Source organism: Enhydra lutris, unplaced genomic scaffold (assembly GCF_002288905.1).
Source record: "Enhydra lutris kenyoni isolate GAN:26980312 unplaced genomic scaffold, ASM228890v2 scaffoldscaffold22, whole genome shotgun sequence".
In the NCBI taxonomy this organism is placed as follows: Eukaryota; Metazoa; Chordata; class Mammalia; order Carnivora; family Mustelidae; genus Enhydra; species Enhydra lutris.
The window spans coordinates 42,043,081-42,063,285 of NW_019154106.1; the positions used below are offsets into that span (position 1 = coordinate 42,043,081).

Genomic DNA, 20,205 nt, shown 5'->3' on the forward strand with positions numbered 1-20,205 from the left:
TACATTCTCCACACTGCTGCATCAGCGTTGGAAAACTCATTTTCGAATTTATTTATAGCTTGTCTCATTCCTCAAAGGGGTTCAGAATAAGGAACAAAATCGGAAAAAAATAAATTAAAAAAAATTTCACGCATAGAGAAAACATGCAGCAGAACAAAATATCAATTATCACACATTTCTGACTGCAAAATCTCCCCTAGAGTTGATGTACCACATTTACTAAAACAGCCACTTGGCATTGAATATTGTCAGTTTCCTTCGTCTCGGGCGGTTTACTGCTGTGCTAGTGGTTTTGTTCTGCTGTGACAGATAGCGCTGCTGCTAACGCCATCTTGCTGCGGGCTTTGCACTTCGCCTGAGTGAGGATTCAAGAGAAACTCCCACGAGAGAGATTATAGGATCAGAAGGTCTCAAGTTCTGTGTGTCTCTAGCTAAGAGAGCACCAGATTGCTTTCTCAGCAGAGTTGTACCAATTTGCCACCTAACTTCTGGTCTGTTCTTGAGCGGGGAATTGAGCCCCAGATGTGTGGGAGGGCGTCTCGGGGTGGCACTCACCAATGGGGATGGGCAGGAGAGAAATAGACGACGGAGGCCCCTGCCTGGAAGGAGCTTTCTGGAATAACTGGCCCTGGAGGGGATGCGCATGGCTACCCCAATGTTTAGAACCATACGGTTGGTGACGGTCAAGGGCCCAGGCCTGCTGGGGTCCTCCTGTCCCTCCCTCTCTCTAGCCCACGATGGCTCTGCTATGTCCTGTGTCCCCAATCTGGGTCCCTTATGCTGTAGGAAAACTGATAATGTTCGTACTGCCTCCTGCCAGAGACCCTGAGGGAGGGCTATAGCACTGTGGAGGGTACCCTGAGACCATAGCGCCTCCTTCAGGGAGGGCAGTTAAAGGTCAGGTATGATATCGGTGTCGATAAAAAGCCTTGTGCTCAGAGAGATTCGCAGTACCTCCCAAGGGCACCGGCTGGATCTCCTCCTCTCAGAGACTGAGAACTCTCTGATAGCTGGGACTGCTTCCCTCATCGGATTAGGAAGTCCCCCAAATGTGGGCCCAATGTGTTTCCTGTCTGCAGGGGAGCCCCCAGAGGCACGTTCCCTGTCTCCCCATCATAATGGGGGCTTCCTAAGAGCATAGTTCTGTCCCCTTCCTCAGACAAGGACCCCCCACCATGGGCAGAGGCCGTGTTCTTGCCCTCACTTGGGCTCCCACATCTCCAGAATACACTGTGTATGGACTAGCTGGTATGGGATTCTTGGAATAAGTAGACAGTTCGGCTTCTGGGAATGGTGTTGGCCATCTGTAATTCGTGAGTGTCCCTGGAGACTTCACCATTCATTACACAGGGGCCATGTGCCCAGGCTGATCCCCGGGCTCCTGGCTTCTTCTGCGTTAATTTGGCTAATTATACAAACAGACTCATTTCTAGGCTGATCTGGAAGAGGCTCCTGGAAGCAAGGAGAGGAGATAGGAAGATGGCAGGTAGAATAGGCATCTCTTCCTCCAGGGGGGCTGCTTTCTGGAAGTTTAGGCCTGGGGTCAGGGCTCTCTCCAGCCTCTCACGCCTTGGGCCAGAGGAGCACGCCCCATGGGGCAGAGCTAAGCTGAGGTGTGATGTTCAGGCAGCCCCTGGGCTTGCAGAGCCTATACCCTGCATTATGCCCTCTTACCTTGGAGGAAGCCAGAGTGTGTGAACAAGAACGTACAAGTTAACAAAAATCAGGTGAAGAAACTGAAGTACAGGAAAGGTCAATGACCTGCCCGAGGTCAGGGACTCCACCCTTCTATGACTTAAGTCCAGCTCTCTTTGCTCTCTGGGCTCCCTATGAAAGGTCCAAGGGCCACACTTGAAACAGAATAAGGAGGGGACTCCTGTTGCAGCAAACCAGCTGCCCCCCACCTGGGCCTGGCCGCTAAGCCTTAGAGCCAAGAGAGACCCCTTTTAAGCTGTCCTCAGTTACTCATACCTCAGTGTGGGGAAGGTTGAAATCCTTCCCAAGAGCCTTGAGAAGTTAGGAATCCTCTAAGCCTCAGGAGAACCTGGTTTGGAGGGTTACAGGGACCCAAAGCAGAAGAAGGGGTAACAACTTAGCACCCCCAGAAACATGTGCTGCTGACCTCACAGAAGCCCAGAAACGGTCAGCTCTCCAGTTCCTTCTCTCACAACTGTGCACAGGGCATCCTTCACACGGGTCACTGGGGAACAGGATAGAAGCATTTAAGCTTTTGTCTAGAGGCGGGGTCTCAGACACAGGGGACAGGAGTCGGAGGGAAGCAGGGTAAGGGGCCAGAGGGGCCCCACGGCTAGCGTTCTGCCCCTCCCCTGCCCGGCTCCGCCCTACTGGCTGGAGAAAGGACCCCCTACGCCAGCACTGCCTCCCTCCAGGCCACCCTGGGCAGCTTCATTTTTAGTGATCTCATCCCTCCCACTAATCTTCCCTTGTGCTTCCTCCACAGTTTTCATGAACACGGCCATCCCCATCGCAGCTGTCCTCATCGTAAGTGGATCCCGGCTCTGTCTCCGGCTGGGGTGGGTGGCGGAGCATGTTTGTAGTGAGACGCTGCCCAGGGTTTGGCCTTTCTGCCCAAGGACTTTGGATGATGCTCTCAGCAGTGGGACTGAAAATAGGGCAAGAGGTTGAACGTCTGTATATGGAGCAGATCCGTCCCCGACTCCAGGCCCTCCGGGCCCAGACGACCAGTGGCTTACTTAGGCTTTAAGAAATCTCGCTGTCTTTTAAAAAGAGCTATCAAGCTCTTAAATTATAAAAGTAAGACATGTTTATTGCAGAAAAGCTGGGAAATTCAGAAAGGAAAGGATGAAAAGAATTTAAATCACCCATAATCCCACTGGCAACATCTTTAATGTGTTTCTTTCCAGTCTCTTTTTAAGGCACATTATGACATTTTTACAAAAATAGGATTGTGCCATACATGCAGTTTTGTAACCTGCTTTTTGAAATTTAAGAACATGGTATGAACCATTCTCCATGTCATTAATATTACAGTGGAGTGATTTGATCCCAAGCGGTATGGGAGCCCAGCAGTGGGGGCCCGAAGTGTGCCCCTCCAGAAAGGCCCAGGCCCCCACCACCCAGGGATCCCATCCGGCTTCTGTGACGGCCAGAGTTCTTTAAAAAGATGCATTTGTTTCCCCTCGGGGCCGGTGTCCCTGAGCTGTGGTGAGTTCACAGCCTGTCAGGGACACTTGGGAATTCACTTTTGACATGATTTATTGGGCTGGTCCTGGCCTGGCTCCTTGGGGAACTCTGGGTAATAGATGCTGCTGAGCCAGCCAGGTAGCCAGGGGCGGGCACAGAGAGGAGGTGGTTTGGGAATGATCGTGAGGACATTTTCCCTGACTGAGGACTGCTGTCCGAGGGGGCAGAGCTGACCTAACCCTAGGGCTCCTCTCCGGTCATCCTGACAAGGATGGGGCAGGACAGGGGGAAGTATCCTTGACCCCCCAGCTTAAAGTCCTAAACTTGCTGGAGACGTTTCCGGGAGCTGACTGAAGATGATGAAGGGGTCTCGAACTGAAATTTCTCCCTGGGCCCCCTGTTCCAGCCCAAGGGCTGAGCGTTGCCTGTGTGGGAGAGGCCCAGGCTCTGAGTCATGCATCTCACATGTGCCTCTGTCCCCAGACCTTCGTGGGCCATGTCAGCTTCTTCAAAGGGGCCGACTTCTCACCCTCGGTGGCCTTCGCCTCCCTCTCGCTGTTCCACATCCTGGTCACCCCACTCTTCCTGTTGTCCAGCGTGGTCCGGTCCACAGTCAAAGCTCTCGTCAGGTGAGAGAAGGGTCCTGCAAGGACACTGGACAGGCAGCTCGTGAGGTGCCCCAGGGCTTGCACCTGTGACCACGACAACTACAGCTGTTTGGTCCAAGACATGTTTCCCCATTGACCTGGGCCTCACAGAAGGAGGTCATAGTTGGCCAGAGGGACTTAGCCCTGTGTGGCTTCCCTCCACGCCATCCCTGAGAAGGAATCAGGTAGCTGGTTTATATACCTCCAAGGAGAGGGGACTCAATGGCACTGGCAAGATAACTCCTAAAAAAAAGAAGAGAAAAAATGCAATGTTGAGGCAAAACTTGTATCTCCTCATAAATTCTACCTATCATTAGGTGGGTCCACCCTCCAGAGCCCCCCAGAATGAGCACTGTGCCTCCCTGCATGGTATCCACTGAATCGTTGTCTTCCTCAGGCTGAACATCCCCTCCTCTTTCCACGGGTCCCAGAGCCTTTCCGACCCTGGTCAGTAAAGCAGCTTTCCCCTAAGTGCCTGCATGTCCCGTCCCTCATTAGCCTGCAGCTCCGGGAGGCGCCTACTGCTGGGCTCTCCCAGCGGCATCACCCTCTTGGGAATGAAAGCCTGAGGGTGAGGGGCTGAGGTTTTGGCTGGGGAGTTCCATACCTGGAGTGTGAAGAACTCCCAGAACCTCTGAAATAGCTCCTGGAAGGCCAGGGCTTGGCGTACCTCTGGGGAGAGCCGGCTGTGCCATCCCCATTGCCGGTGGGACCAGACAGTAACAAACGTGTTCTGTACCTTAGCCCCTTCAGCCTTGAGGAAAGTGACCTCCCTTGATGCATGAGACCCTAGTAGGTCCTATGCAAGCTGGCAGAGAGATGGCTGTTGGAACCAAGTCGCTGATGGAAGAAGCAACTCACACGAGGAAGTTCTGGCCAGGGTTCAAGGATAGAAGGGGGCATAACTCAGCAGAACTATGGTCAAAGGAGTATATAACTAGGGAAAGCCAAAGATTAGCTCCCATTTCCAGGCTTGGCTGGGCTGATTCAGTTTAATTGGCCTTGGCATTGTGCCATCTAATGACCACCCCTCCTCTTCAGCCCACCCAGCTCTGTGATTCTGTATAGAAACCATGGTTTCAAGGACGCTGCCCATGTCAGAAATCCCTTGTGCTAACCCAGAAGCATTTCCATAGGCAGACAGTCCTAATCTCGCTGACCCCAGGCTATCTGAGGCCTTCTCCTCCTTGAGTTGGGCATAATGACAGCGGGATTTAATTATATGCTTATAAAGCATTTAACGCAGTATCTGGCATATAGCACGTGCTCAGTAAACACTGGCTATTGTTAATAACCAATCCCAATCTTAACCAACCCTAACAATGACCAACCTTAACTCCAACAGTAACTGATGAAGCCCAACACCAATGAACCAGCTTTAACATTTAACTAACATTGAAACTAACCAAGCTCACCCCAACCCAGACCCTAACCCAGTCCCACATATTGGTCAACACTAAGAAATCCAGGTAACACTGACTGCCCACCACAGATGCCCACTGGTCTGGCCCCCTCTAGTATGGGCTTTGCAGGGACAGGGCCGTAGGACCTGGAACTTTCTCAGAGCTTCTCTCTCAGGCCATGTCCTCCTCCCTCTCCCCTCCCCTCTGCCCTCGGCAAGGGTGAGGGGTGTCTATGTGCTTCCTCTGCAGTGTGCAAAAGCTGAGCGAGTTCCTGTCCAGTGCAGAGATCCGTGAGGAGCAGTGTGCTCCCCGCGAGCCTGCGCCCCAGGGCCAAGCCAGCAAGTACCAGGCAGTGGTGAGTGCCTGGCTTCCCCCACCCCCTGCCCCAGTCACTCTCAATGTTTTTCTCTAGTGCCTGTACCTTGTGCCCTGCCATGTCCTATTTCTGCCTTTCCTCATTGGAACGGGGACACCCTTCCCTGCACAATTCCAGACGTATGGGTCCTTACCTCCTCCTGACCATTCCCAGCCCCTTAAGGTTGTGAACCGCAAGCATCCGACCCGGGAGGACTGTCGGAACTTCACGGCCCCACTGCAGAGGCTGACCCCCAGTGCAGATGGCGATGCTGACAACTGGTGTGTCCAGGTGAGTCCTGGACCCTGCACCCCCATGCCTGGCTCCCCAGCACCGTCTCCAGGAGGGAACTCAGCATCAGAGACCTATGTGCTGAGTCCTCTGCCCTGGAGGTCACTCTGCCTGCTGGGAGGGTTCACAGAGGTCCCAAAACCAGGGACAACTCTTCCTTCTCTGTTGAATGGGGGAACGCGTAACTCTCCTCTTGGAGAGGGTGCCTCGGATAGGGGTCAGCATGCGAAGGCCATTCTCTCTCTCTCCCCTGCCCTAGAAGTGATCCAGGGCCTGAAATCAGTGTTTTTTGGCTTTTGTTGGGAGGCGGGGAGGCAGGAGACCATTCACACTGAGAGCCCAGCTGCCCTTCTGTTCTCTTTTGGGCGGTGGGGTACCACCAATAAAGATCATTGGAGGCTTCTTCACGTGGACCCCTGATGGAATCCCCACGCTGTCCAACATCACCATCCGCATCCCCCGAGGTATGGCCTAGCTCACCTCTCCAGCATGGTCTGAGGGTGTCCCCTCAGAGGCATAGTGGAAGGGTCCCCTCCCCATGTCTACTGAATGAAGTGGGGAGAAAAAGAAAAACCAGCATATATTGAGTACCTGCTCAGTGCTCACTCTTGGTGGGTACTCTGGGGTATGAACACTAGAGAGCGGTGGGCCGAGTCCTCCAGAAGTCCACGGGCTGGTGGGAGTGCAGCAGCAAGGACAGGACTAGACAGCAGGGCCTTGATGTCCATCCATCTGCGGAAGACTTGCGAGTGTTTCACAAAAAGAAGAGCAGTCCCAAGAGCCAGGGAAGGCGCTATGGAAGGGCTGGGGTTTCTGGGAATGAGCAGGATCCCTGGCATCCCTGGTGGGTCATGAGGCATGATGGGCATCCTGGCAGAGGCAGTAGCATGAGCAAAGCATGGAGGTGGGATGGGATGTGAGATAGGAGCCAGAGTGGCCTCTGTTGGGACCAGGAAGAGATGGGCTCGCCCTGGGGAGCACTAGAAAGAAGAAGCAGGTGCTTCGGAAGGAGCAGGGGATCACTGGTAGAGGAAGGACCTGGGAAGGTCTCCAGAAAGAAGGGCTCAAAGGGGGATTCTAGGTAGGAGGAGAGCAAACGGGGGTCCCAGGATTGGGTATATCTGCCCGTCTGTCTGGGTGGTAATTGTTCAGACTCCCTCCTGCTCCAGTCCCATCTGCTGCCCGCCCTCCCTGCAGGCCAGCTGACCATGATCGTGGGGCAGGTGGGCTGCGGCAAGTCCTCGCTCCTCCTCGCCACCCTAGGGGAGATGCAGAAGATCTCAGGGGCTGTCTTCTGGAACAGGTACTAAATGCATCCTCTGGGCTCAGTTAGTGGGGAGAGCAGACGATGGGCAGGAGGGCAGCCTTTCTTTCAACTGTCCTCGGGGGAAGGCACATCATGCACTTATCGGGTGCTCCACCAGTGCTGTTCGTTGTTATTCTCATCATCATCATTAGTACTTCCTAAACCCTTACTGTGTGCCAAGTGCTTTGCTAAGTCCTCTGCATGCATTATTTCACTTAATCCTTATGACAACCAGCAAGGTAAGGACTCTCAGCAGTTCTTGTTTTATCCATGAGGGTTAAACTCTTTGCCCGAATTCACTCAGCTAATAAGTGGCTGAGCTGGAACTTGAACTGCCTTCCCATGTGGGGGACTGCGGCACAAACACTGGTTTCCGGCTTGGTTATCCGCAAAACCAACGCCAACCGCCCCGGGGGTGTTTTGGGGAGCCAAAGATAACACAGACAAGACGTGGGTTTCCACACAAAGATCCCTATCTTAATGAAAGAGCCAGAACCTCAGGTTGAGTCAATCATGAATATATTATTTATACCCACGTACTTCCAAAAAAACCACTTGAAGCTAGTTGATAAAAGATACATATAACATAGAAGGTTTTTAAAAAGCAAAGAAGGGCAGAGAAATGAAGAGGGTGGGAAAGGTGTACAGCAGCCTGGGTAGGGCCTAGCTCGGCGCCCCCCCCCACCCCCACACCCGCATCCCAAGGCAGGGGGACCTGACAGGTTGGTAGAGCGCATTCAGGAATAAAGTTTGCAGCCAGTCCAGCAGAGGACAAGCTTTCCCTACAATTATTTCTAGGGGGAGATTATCATTCAAGAGGTCAGGTTTCTCATAAGCCTGAGTATAGAACAGAGCACAGAGAAAGACCTTGGGTCCAATGCCTGAGGACCTGTAGGCACCTCCATTCCCTGCTTTTCCAAAATGTCCCTGAATGGTGCCAACAGAGGGCAAGTTTTCCTCCTCAGTGGGGCTGTGGGCTGGTGGACAAACCCTTTGGGTTTCCTGTGACTTCAGTGTCTGGAGTCTGAATTCCATCAGGGGCAGAAAGGTCTCTGCCTCCACTCCCCATCTTATTTGGGGGATTCCTCAACATGGCCTGCCTGGGGAGACTCTTTGTACCAACTGTCCCTCCGGGCTCTAAAGGGAAGAGCCTTTCCCTGTTGGTTGAAGGTGTGTGTCTGCAAAGGGAAGACGGGATTAAGGAGCCTGGAGATTGGGGCTGTCCCTGGATTCTTGGGATTGTGACCCACTCAGCATGAGCCAACCCCCCCCCACCACCACCACCCCAGGCCTGATCCCTTGGGCCCTGTTTTTTCATCTCTTCTCCCAGCCTCCAACCCCAGGTGTCCTCACAGAATCATCAGCCCTCTCTGTCCTCTGCAGAAGCAGCAGGCATGCTTGGCTGGGGTTCAGCCCTGCCCCACCCACCTCTTCTCCAAGCATTGCCAACCCTCAGGGTCTGACTACTGCCACCTCTGTCTCTGGAAGCCTCTGCCCCAGCCCGGGAGATACAAGGGACCTCTCGAGGGCAGCCAACATTGAGCAGCCGTTATGTGCCAGGCACGGGACAAGGCCCTTCATTTACTTCATTGTCTCAGTCAGTCTGACTGCACCAAACTCTGTGAGGTAGACATCATTAACCCCACTTAACAGATAAGGAAACTGAGGCAAAGCAAGCGACCCAAGGCCACCCAGCTCTTAAATGGCAGAAGTGGGATTTGTCCCTAGGTGCTCAAGCACATGGGCTTTCTACTGAGTGCTGAGAGAGCAGGAGCTCAAGGGCAGTGTGAAGAAATTGTTAGGCAGATAGTCCCAAGGCCAGCCGCCTGTTGTGGCCAGGATACCTCCCTACCTTGTTCTCAGAGCCACCGCTCAGGTGCTCACAGCTCGGTCCTCATGACCCTTGCTCTCAGTAGGCAGTGGGGCCCCAGCTCCTGGCTAGGTTTGAGTCTGGGGGAGTGGGTGGTACTGAAATGTTCTCACTTCTTCAGGATCCATTTTGCCCTCCTCCCCGGTGCAGCGTCCCTCCAAAGCAAAGCAAGCCACTTCCGGGGAGTCTGCAGCCCACCCTAGGAAGTTGCAAGACTTGGTTTGCCATGCAACTCAGACTCCAGTCTCTACACTGATGCATTCACTCACCCCCTGTTTATTGAGCATCTACTGTGCGCCAGACCCTTGGCACAGCAACAAGGCAAAGATGGTTAAGACATGGCCCCTGCTTTTATGGGAATGGAAAGGGGATCGGGGCCCTAATTGAGCACAGAGGAACAACAATGACCCCTAAGGAGAGAAGGCTCATATGGATAGGTGTTGGAGCCTTGTAGGAGGAGCGGGTTTCATCTGATGAAAGAGGCAAGGAAGGGTAGGAGAGGAAGGTGTTCCAGGCAGGGGTATCAGGATTGCAAAGGTGCGCTGATAGGGAAGAACATGATTCTGGAACCTGGAGCCCTGGAGGTGTGGGACGCAATGGCGGACAGCAGGAAGGGGGCTGGGCTTGGCTCAGACACCCCTATATACTAAGCCCGGGGAAGTAAGATTTAGCCTGAAGGCTGTAGAGGAATCATACTGGTGATGAAGTTAGCATGGTGGTGGGGGGGGCGAAGGAGGGGCTGCAGAAAGGGAGACCAGTTAGGAACCCATTACAATGTACAGCAGCCGGGTGAAGGAGTCTGGACAGACATGACTCAGTTGTCTTCATCTGCTGTTTGCCTCTCAAAATCCGGGACATGCACAAGCTCTGTGCAGCCCACCTGTCGTGGACATTGAGTGAGTGAAGCGTGGGGGCTGTGTGTCGAGGGCCCCTTGCAGGCAAACTCCGCATCTCGGACACTGGGCCCAGGTCCTCGGGGGAGGCTGCACTTGGAAAGCAAGCCAAGAGCAAAGTAGCATTTAACCTGGCAGCTTCTCCTGCAGGCAGAGGCCGGGGCGATGGCAGACTGCCCTGATGTTTTCGTCCACACTACCGCCAAGGCCTGGTGACCGGGCAGCCGGGAAGAGCTCCAGGGGGCAGAGGGCGGGGAGCTGGGGGATTAGAAGGCGCAGAACAGCAAATACTCTGGAGAGATGGGTTGGTTTGTACGGCCGTTCGTGTATTCTTGCAAAGAACAAATGACGAGTGTAGCTGAGCAGACAGGAGCAAAGACTGGAGGCAGACTGCCTGGGTTCAGGTCTGAGCTCTGCGCTTTGGGAAATTCCGTGACCTTTCTGGCCCCGTCTTCTCTTATTCCCATGGGGCTGATGTGAGGCTTAACCTAGCATGTAGCAAGTACCCTATAAATATTATCATAAATATTATTCTTTGACAATGGACTTCTATGGCAGGTACAGAATTCCCCAGTGGCTCTTGAGTGCATTCGGGCCTGTCTCTCAGGAGAGATGGTAGTCAGCTCCCTGGGCAAGGAGACCATATCTTATTTGTCTCTGTATCCGAGAGCCTTTGCTAAATGAATTCCTTTGCTAAGTGAACAAACTGGGAACAATATATGACCTTCCAGAGGCCGCCATCATATATGTGTCTTGACCTCTCTCTCCTCCAGCGTGCCTTTGTCTATGCTGTTCTCCTAACTCAGAGTTCCACCACGCAATTCCCCACCAACATTTGGAAAGTGGGAATCCTGTCTGTGCGTGCCTCGCACTGTGGTGTGATTACCTGCTAATGTGTCTCTCCCATGACACGGAGCCCCTTGAGGACAGGACTGAAGGGTTGTCCCCCAAGTCCCCAGCACAGGTATATTTTGTGAACTTCTCTGTGCTGACTGCAAAGGAGAAGACCTACCCCAGGGAGCTCATGGGTCCTGGGTGGACAGAGGCATGCAGACGGAGCCCCAGGGCGGGCACGGAGGGTCCATCTGGTGAGGGCAGCCGCCCTGGGCAGAACCGGCACGTGGGCCACCGGCTCTAGGTCTCAGGGAGAACCCCATGCCTCCCCAACATGCCCTTTACTAGCAGGTGCTCTCCAGCATGTAGCTCTCTGCTTCAGCTCTCTATCAACCTGGGAATCTGTGAACTCTCCCCTTAATACCTAAGAAGAAAACGCTTTGATGAAAAGTTAATATTAGCAGATATACTCCCGTGAAATTCTTTCCCTAGAAATGAGGAATAGGGCCATTCATGATCACAGCAGAATGATTTTAAACATCCCCAGGGAGCCAGCAGGAAGCAGGGCCCTGAGGAAAGCACTGGGTGGGGGGAACGTTCCATTTCCTGAGGAGGAACTGTAAAACAGCCTCCCTGGAGCTCCCTGATGCCCCTGCTCCCACCACCTGCTGTGGCGTCCACATAGGAACTGTTTGTTATTCTGTCTGTGCCCACTCAGGCGGCCTTTTTGCCCTGGGCTGCCCTCAGAATGCTGTTGCCTTGTGGGGGGTTGGTAGGAAGGCTGCCTCCCAAGACCCTTGATTCCCCAGGAGGTGAGAAACAGCCTCCTTTTGTGACTATGGTCCGATCTGCTCTTGCAGTTCCTGGAGGCCGTGGGGAGTAAGGGTAAAGGGCTCAGGGGACCCCAGGTTTCCTGGAGAAGGCAGATGTGGTGAGGTAGTAAACAGACAAAACAGGGGGCCCTGCATGGAGGTGATGAACCAGTCTTGGAACCCAGTGGTTCTGGGCCGTAGTCCTGAGTCTGCCCCTCGCTTGCTGTGTGACCTTCGGCAGGTTATTTCGCCTCTCTGAGTTTTGGTGTCCTCACTGGGACAATGAGGAAAATGCTTTCCTCTCTCGGAGACTTGGTGTTAGGACCCAATGACATTAATTGGAAAGCGCTCTGTGGGTAAAAAGTAACATTTCAAGGCAGCTACAGACCTGTTGGGGGCAGGATGAAGGGACCATGGGGACCCAAAGGTTCTAACTTCCTCTCTAACCTGTTCTGCCTCTTCCCTGTTTATTGATTGCTGGGGTCTTAAGCAAGTGGCAGGCCCATTTGATTCCCCATCTGTGTGCATCTTTGGGACCAAGCATGGAGCCGAAAGGGTGATCCCCCAGTTCTGCAACCCCACACCTTGCCTCCGACCAGTTCGGAGCTGTGTTTACACCATATTCTCCCAGTATCGCTGAGGTTTGTGCCATTATCCCAATTTTATACAGAAGGAAAGAGAGGCTCCCCTAAGGGAAGGGACTTGCCAAAGATTTCACACTAACGAGTCAAGAAACTCCTCAGAGATGCGCTTCAGATCCCATATTTTTTCCAGTTCTCTGTGCTGCCTGCTGTCCTGTGCTGCCTCTTCCTCCAACCTAGAATTCCCTCCCTGTCTGCCCTTGGTCCTCCCCCACTTTCAGAGTTCATCTCAGCTCTGACTTCTTGGAGTCTTTCCACACTCTCTCTGATTTCTTCTCCCCCAAACTATTTTTTAAATTTACATTGTTCTCTGATTCTAGAAGAATGTCCATTAAATTAGAAAACTTACACAAGTATAAAGAAGGTAAAAACCACCCATTTCCAGTCTTCTCTCTCTGCATTTGCAAGGTGTTTGTGGGTCCTTTCCCCCGAAATTTCTAGAATACTTTCTTACCCTACTTGGTTTTGGCCCTCATAACTTTCTGACTTTTGTACCTGCCTGCTTTTCTCTACCAGACAGCAAGCCCTGTGAGGGCGGGCTCTGGGCCTCAATGCCACTTGGTGTGCACACAGCTCCTAGCTGGTTGAAGGGAAGGCCATAGGGTTGGAGAACTGGGGGGAATTGTCCTTCAGCTCAGTGCTTGGTTCCAAAGGTACGGAGAGAGGAGGGATGAAATGGTCCCAACATACTTAAGACCCCAGTAATCAGTGAGAGAAAGGATGTGCCACCTGTACCATCTTGTACTTTTCAGATGGAAACATCTACACACAAAGGCTTGGGGAGGCTTATTCTAGGGAGGCTGGGACTACACTGGAAATAGGCAAAGATGTACCTGGATTCATACCCCAGCTTCCCTTCATCCTAACTGTAACATCGGGCATGTCATGCAAATTCTAAGCCTCAGTTTCCCTATCTATAAAATGGGGATACTAACACCTCTTTATAGTGTTGTCCTGTGGATGACAGCTTCACACTGTGTCTGGCATGAGGACAGCCCTCACTGAGTGCTAGTCTCCCTCCCTCCCTTCTTCCCAAATGACAAAGATGTCAGTTAATAACCTCCCTATATTACAGGTCACTCATGAGTTAAGCAAGGTGGCAGCTGGAAAAGATGCTCTTCCTGCCTTAAAATCCCACTGGGGATGAATGACTCACGAAGGAGCTGATTAGAGAGGTAGTCCATTACAAAGGCTAATTGAGCAGTCCAGACAATGATGCAAACTGAGTTAGGGCCGAGAGCACTCACTGTGTGCTGGGGTCCTCAGGGAGGCCGCAGATGTGCTTTCCTCCAGGTAAAGACAACTCAGGAAGCAGTTCTTTGCAACTCTGAAAGCAGGCAAGACAGGAAGTTTCCAGAGACAAGCTCATCTGGGCCGTGGCCATAGTTGGAATTTGAAAGCTTTGGCTTTTCATCTGTCTCACGTTATCAGCTGCCCAGAAATTAAAGCAATCTGGTGGTTGGAGAACGCAAGGTTAGCTGGGGTTGAGAGAATGAAAGGAGACCCAAAGATCGGAGAACAGAATCTGAGGGGACGTGAGACTACACATTCATCAAGATCTCCTCTCAGCCCTGCTCCTCAGCAAGGGACAGAAAGGAACTCATCAGTCTCCTTTCTTTCCCTGGTTTTGTCCATCCCAGTGTTCCTGACCAATCACAGTGAAGTAATGTAGCATGGTCATTAAGAGCATGAAGCTCTAGAGTCAGACACATAGATCTATTTCCTCTGCTACTTGCTGGCTGTGTGGCTTTGGGCAAGTTACTTAACCTCTCTGACCCTCACTTTCTTTGTCTGTAAAGTGGAGACAGTCAAAGTCAACCTCCTTCATGTGATTATTTAAAGCTTACAAAAGATGATACTATTACAGTGTTTATCACGGTGCTTCTAAAATCTCAATATAAATGTTAGCTGGTTTTAGTGTGATTAAAGTAAGATCTGTATGAAAACAGAGCCGATTGTCTTTCCCCAAATATGCATGTCAGAAACACCTATTTTCTTGACAGAGGGCTACTTCTGGAAGGTTGAGAGGTGGTCTGGGGGAGGAGAGAGAACAGTGGCAAAGTCAGCATCAAAATTCAGGTCACCTCACTCAGACTTTTCAAATTTTTTTTTACTATAATCCACAGTGTGAAACTCATTTTACATCACAATCTATTACATTCATGCATTGATAGATACGAGAAAAAATTGTCACCAAAAAATACACATCTTAATCACATACTATGCACTTTTTTTTTTTTTTTTTTAGAGCAGCTGCAGTTCACTTCCTTCACACCCAATTACTGGGTCCCAATCTATGGCTTGAAAGCACCACATAAATTGATTCTGAGCTTGACAAAGTCACTTTGCCTCTCTGAGCTTTTGTTTTCCCAACTGGAAAACCATCGTGATGCCCAGCCCACCTTGCTGTGCTCTGAGCCCAGGCCAGGAGCACAGATTTAGCCCTTGCTGTTTGGAGGGTGCTCATCTAGGTGCTGTGGGAAGGACAGAGATTGAGAAGAGGAAGCCACCTGGGGACACTGGGGAGAGGCGGGAAGGGCGGGGGTGGCAGGGATAGGCTGCTCTCCAAAGACCTTTGTGATGGAGAGAAATGCAGTGGAGTGAGAGTAACTTGGTGTTGGTTTTTCCCTTTTGTGCCCCAGCAGCCTTCCTGATGAGACGGGAGAGGACCCCAGGTACAGCCTCGGAACTGGGTTAGAAGTGGGTCCCAACAAAGGGAAGAAGCTGGGGGACCGGGAGGGCTTGTGAGGGTGGGATACTAAGTTTGGATTGCAGGGTCTGCAGCCCACATCATGTCAGAGGCCCCAGGCCTCACAATAAGGCCTACTTTCACAACAAGGGCAAAGTCTGCTTCTTGGAGAGAAAAAACCAACTTAGACACTCCAGTCTGTGGCCTTCAAAGGTCATATAATATAGAAACACATATACAATATATCTGCCATTTAAAAATTTCATGGTGAATGAAATGGCTGGCTCATTCGGCAGAGCATGAGACTCCAGACCTCAGGTCGTGAGTTCAAGCCCCATGGTGGGTGTGGAGCCTAGTTAAAAATAAATTTTTTTTAATTAACTAATTAATTAAAATGTCATGGTGTATAGTCAGAAAGCAGCTACCTGCTTGCCATGGGCTGGTGGGAAGGGAGAAAGGGAGTAACTGCTAATGGGTGCAGATTTATTTTGGGGAGGTGATAAAAATGCTGTGGAATTAGCGGTGATGCTTGCACGACCTTGTGACTCAACTAAAAACCATTGAGTTGGAAAACAAATGGCAGGGAAAAAAAAATAGGGGGGAAGAAAAGGCTCTGTCTAAAGGGTCTTAGGGAGTGCTCCTGAAAAAAAAAAAAGTTGAGAAACATTGCTGTGATAGAGGAGGTGGCTATCCCCCAGGCCAGACAGAAAATGAGGCCTTACTGCTTTATGTTTAGTGTATGGGCCTGAAAAAGTCCAAGTAAAATCGATTAATGAGGCTCCGAGACCTTCACAACCCTCCCCAACCTCACAGCTCCCAAGAACATGAAGCGGCAGCATGAAGCCAGGACTAGGAACGTTGACTCAACTTTGTACATACACTCAAGCTCCCGGCCTTCTCTCTGACCCTGGAGTGTTTCACTTCTCCGTGGTTCCTCTGCCCTTTCTCCCACCTTGTCCTCAAGTGCCTGGGTGTGATGACAGACCCAGCCTTTCTAGCCACAGTGACCATGCTTCTTGAGCCAAAAGGCCCAGCTGACAGTACGTGAGAGGTCTGACCTGTGGATGAGAACAGCGGGATAGAAGGGCGACACCAGAGCGGTTGCCGGCAGCCCAGGGCACGTGGATGCTGCAGCTGACTGTGCCCCTCCCAACAGACTCCCCCCACATTCCACCGCCGGCGGCTGACCGGGCCACAAGAGGCTTCCCATCACGCCCGAGCCCTTCTTGGCCCTCTGGCTGCCACCGCGAGAGTTCTGTCGGCCAAACGTTCCCACACACAAGCTGCAGGCCTGACCCGGCTCCTTCCAGACAGCCCTCCCTGCCCCAGCTGTTTCGGCAGCCACGTCTGTCTGAGACGAGTCTGTGCATTTGAGCCCCGATGCAGAGGCCGATGTCTGGAGGAGCCATATGTTGGCCTTCATACTCCTGACACAGGATTACCCACACCCCCCCAAAAACACACACACACACGCTTACACCCCTGGTGCCTTTCCCCCATTCTCCCTCTTGGCTGGGGCCCTCCTCACACATCTCACACATACTGGGGTGACTACACAGGGTCGGGCAGCAGAGGCTCCCCCAGGACGGCCAAGCCCCACCCACACCCCTCCAGGCAACATGGGTGGCTGCATTCTTGGTCCCAGGGGCTATAAAGGCACCCTCACGCTGGGTTTGAAGGAGCCTGGGTGTCTGTGGAGAAGTTGGTGCGTGCGTGGGAGCCCTGAAGTTACGTCTTTTCTTCCTGCTGCAGCCCAGAGCGGGAGCCAGTGGCCGACTCGGACGTCAGGTACTGTGACAGGGAGCAGCCGCCCTCTGGGCAGGCTTCCTCAGAGGGGTTCTTCCAAGGGAGACACAGAACTCTTTTTTTTTTTTTTTAAGATTTTATTTATTTATTTGACAGACACAGATTACAAGTAGGCAGAGAGGCAGGCAGAGAGAGAGGGGGAAGCAGGCTCCCCGCCGAGCAGAGAGCCTGATGCGGGGCTCGATCCCAGGACCCTGGATCATGACCCGAGCTGAAGGCAGAGGCTTTAACCCACTGAGGCACCCAGGCGCCCTGGAGACAGAGAACTCTTGAAGGCAGCCCCCCAGGGCCCAGCCCAGCTGCGGGATAGAGGCCCAGGGGGGCTCCATGCTCCACCAGATGGTTCAGAGGCCTCAAGCTGCTCCCTTCACATCAGATCATTTTTATCCCCCCCACCCCACCCCTTGTCTTTGGTCTTCAAACACCTGATCACACTAAATGTGGTTTCCTTGGCTCTGCTTATTTTTTTAAAAAGTTCCACTTGGGCAATTACCTGTTAGTGTCAAAATCAAGTGGTTTGAGGGCCTCTCAGGGAAGAAGGAAATTAGGGGTTGAGGCATTACTTGGTTTGGTCACACTTTGGGCTTCTCCCAGTTCTGGGTGAAGACTCAGGAGAAATAGGTGACAGGGGTGGGACAGGTTGGCGGTAGGGCAGGGCAGGGCTGTGAGCCCGTTCCCCCCAGTCTGCCAAGACCCCAGCACCCAAGCCCAGCCCAGGCCGCTGGAGGCCACACAGATTTCTGCCAGGTGCACCACCTCCCCGGTCTAAGCCATCTGCCTGACAACTGCCTCTGAGTACAAGCCCCTGAGAAGGCTTCCCCTGCTCCCACCTGCTTTATTCCAGGAAGAGAGGCCCCGTGGCCTATGCTTCTCAGAAACCATGGCTGCTAAATGCCACTGTGGAGGAGAACATCACCTTTGAGAGTACCTTCAACAAACAACGGTAAAAGCCTCTCTGAGGAGGACAGGCTGGGGGAGGGGAGAAACTGGTCAGGGGCAGCCCCAGACAGCCCTCCCCGGCGCCAGAGCCCTAGCCGGCTGCTTGTGCCTCCATCGATCTCCCATACCCAGCCGTCCTGCTCTCCGGGATGCTTATCTGGATTCTAGCCTGTTCCATATGGCGCACCTGGAAATGATTCAGATATGCCTGGGCATCGGGGCGGTCTAGCTCCTGCGGATGTGAGGGCGTTGTGTGGAAGCCCTAGTGCCTTCCCTTGGGGCGAAGGGGAAGGCTGACCCAGCTTCCCATGGTTCCCTACACCCACTCTGCAGCTCATGTGCTATTTTCCCTCCCATGATAATAATGGTTACCATCCACTGAGCTCCTGAGTGTCTAGGGCCATGTCCCACTCTTTCTATGCGTGGCTTCCTCTAATGCTCACAACCGCCCCAGCAGGAAGCTACTATGATTACCCTCTTTTTACAAGGCTCAGAAAGGTTAGGTAACTTGCCCAGAGCCACCCAGCCAATAAGTGAGAGAAATGGGTCTCAAATCCAAGGCTGCCTGACACCCAATTACATGTCATCTAGACACTCTGATGCCTCCCTGCACCCTGGCTGGCATCTGCCCAAGCTAAGAGCTGCCCAGGGAAGTAGGAGAGGAGCAGGCTGGCCAAATATTTGATCAGCCATCATCATTACTGCCAAAGCCTACCAGCAGTGATTTTCCCTGGCCGTGCCCCCAGTGTGGGCTCTGGCCGCAGCTTCTCCCACTGCCCAGGGGCCTGGGGCCCCCTCTTATCACTTACATGGCATATTTGCTACTATCTAATTTCATCCTTCAAATATTTAACTGGGCCCAAGACTCTGTGAGGTGCTGCCCTCAGCTCTTTTCACGCTCACGTGGTGTTTGTTTGCACCCAAGCAGAAGGCCATTAAGGCCATGGCTCTCCCTGAGACCAGCTGCCCCAAAGTTAATGGCCCAGTGCATGTGGTCAGGCCCCACTCTGGCCAGGCTGACCGGCTGTGTCCGCCCCCCCCCCACATCCCACCCCCCCCCCACCACTCCAGGTACAAAATGGTCATCGAAGCCTGCTCCCTGCAGCCGGACATCGACATCCTGCCCCATGGAGACCAGACTCAGATTGGGGAACGGGTTAGTAGCAGCCTCTATGGGGTTTTGTGCAAGGCAGGGCCAAGCTCCCCTGACCCCCAGCATCCCGGAGATGATTCTCAGGGAAAGCAGGTGACTGGAAATTAAGAGAGGGGAAAGGTGGAAGAGCTGCCTGCAGTGAGGTCAGAATGGTCTCAAGCCCTGGGCTGCTGGCCGTCCTCGACAGGTTTGCCACTAGTGCTTTTGTGGGCTGGAGATGACTTGGTATCGCCTTCATTCATGCCTCACGTGTATTCTAAGGGCCCACAGTCATCTCCTTCATGTACCCTGGCCAGGTGGGGCCCCTCCTCCGTAAGCTCAGGTGTATGGATTCTCCCACAACTGTCCTTCTGTATAATTTAAATCCCTACTTCCTGTGTCTGAGTTGTCACTGGTCAGATGGTCCCTACATGATGAATCTCCAAAGATGTGGGGATCCCGCTCTCCACTTCGGAATGAATTTAGTAAATTTGTGTTAAGCCCCTCCTCTCTTCACGCGTGGTGAGGAGGGGTCAAAGAGGTGGAGAGAGCCAGGCCACCCCCTCAAAGAGCTCACAGTCAAGAAGTGAGGGCCAGGACAGTCTTTCCTGAGGGGCTCTGAGAGTGTGACCTTTCCTCTCCTTCAATCACAGGGCATCAACCTGTCTGGTGGTCAACGCCAGCGAATCAGTGTGGCCCGAGCCCTGTACCAGCACACCAACGTTGTCTTCTTGGTGAGTGTCTTAGCCGGTGTCCTCCTTGGGGCCCTCCCTGACTCACTGCCTGGACACACATACACACACACACACACACACACACCACCACCACCACCACCACCACCCAGCAACTCCCTCTCCTGCTAGAGATATCAGCTAATCGCTGATGGGGAAACTAAGGCAAGGATAGTGCAAATGACCCTCTGTGGACTTTGCACTGAACTCTGCAGCAGCCGTGAAGGGAGATGTGTGGCAATTACAGGCTGCCTCCTTGTAGGACAGCCCTAGACTGTCAACACTTAGTTAGCCCCGCTAGAACACGTGGACTGTATTTGCCGCTTCCCATCCCATGCCCAGAGCAGACATTGCTAATTGATCACAGCAGTAGTAATAGAAAATTCAGCATTATCAATGAAAGCAATTCTGTGAAACCCCACATTAAGTTTCTTTGGGAAACTTAACTTGGCCTCAGAATCCTTCTCAACACAGCACTCCAGATAACCATTAACAGTCAAACATGAGAACCCCTTATTAGCTATATCTGCCCTATTTCATGCCAAGTTCTGTGTTAGGTGCTTTGGTTGACACTGAGGAATTTGGAGAGCCAGCTCTTGGCCTCAAAGAGGTAGAGTCTAACTAGGGAGATAGATCTCACCCACACTTGAGAGCCACAGCCCAGTTGAAAGCCAAACTGTGGCACAGTCTA

At 52.6% G+C, this 20,205-nt stretch overlaps 1 protein-coding gene across 4 annotated transcripts in view; it reads left to right on the top strand.

Annotated features, from left to right (window-relative positions):
- The window catches only part of LOC111149755 (ATP binding cassette subfamily C member 8), a 73,107-nt gene that overhangs the window by 35,513 nt on the left and 17,389 nt on the right, over nt 1-20,205 (top strand). For 2 of the 4 annotated variants that reach the window (XM_022507002.1, XM_022507004.1), the window contains exons 11-21: nt 2,462-2,502; nt 3,649-3,794; nt 5,465-5,570; nt 5,745-5,861; nt 6,250-6,325; nt 7,059-7,164; nt 14,860-14,892; nt 16,659-16,694; nt 17,557-17,655; nt 18,723-18,807; nt 19,437-19,517. In XM_022507002.1, coding sequence (XP_022362710.1) covers nt 2,462-2,502; nt 3,649-3,794; nt 5,465-5,570; nt 5,745-5,861; nt 6,250-6,325; nt 7,059-7,164; nt 14,860-14,892; nt 16,659-16,694; nt 17,557-17,655; nt 18,723-18,807; nt 19,437-19,517 — 926 coding nt within the window. The remainder of the gene's footprint in view (nt 1-2,461; nt 2,503-3,648; nt 3,795-5,464; nt 5,571-5,744; nt 5,862-6,249; nt 6,326-7,058; nt 7,165-14,859; nt 14,893-16,658; nt 16,695-17,556; nt 17,656-18,722; nt 18,808-19,436; nt 19,518-20,205) is intronic. The other 2 variants (XM_022507003.1, XM_022507005.1) reach the window with 1 other exon arrangement.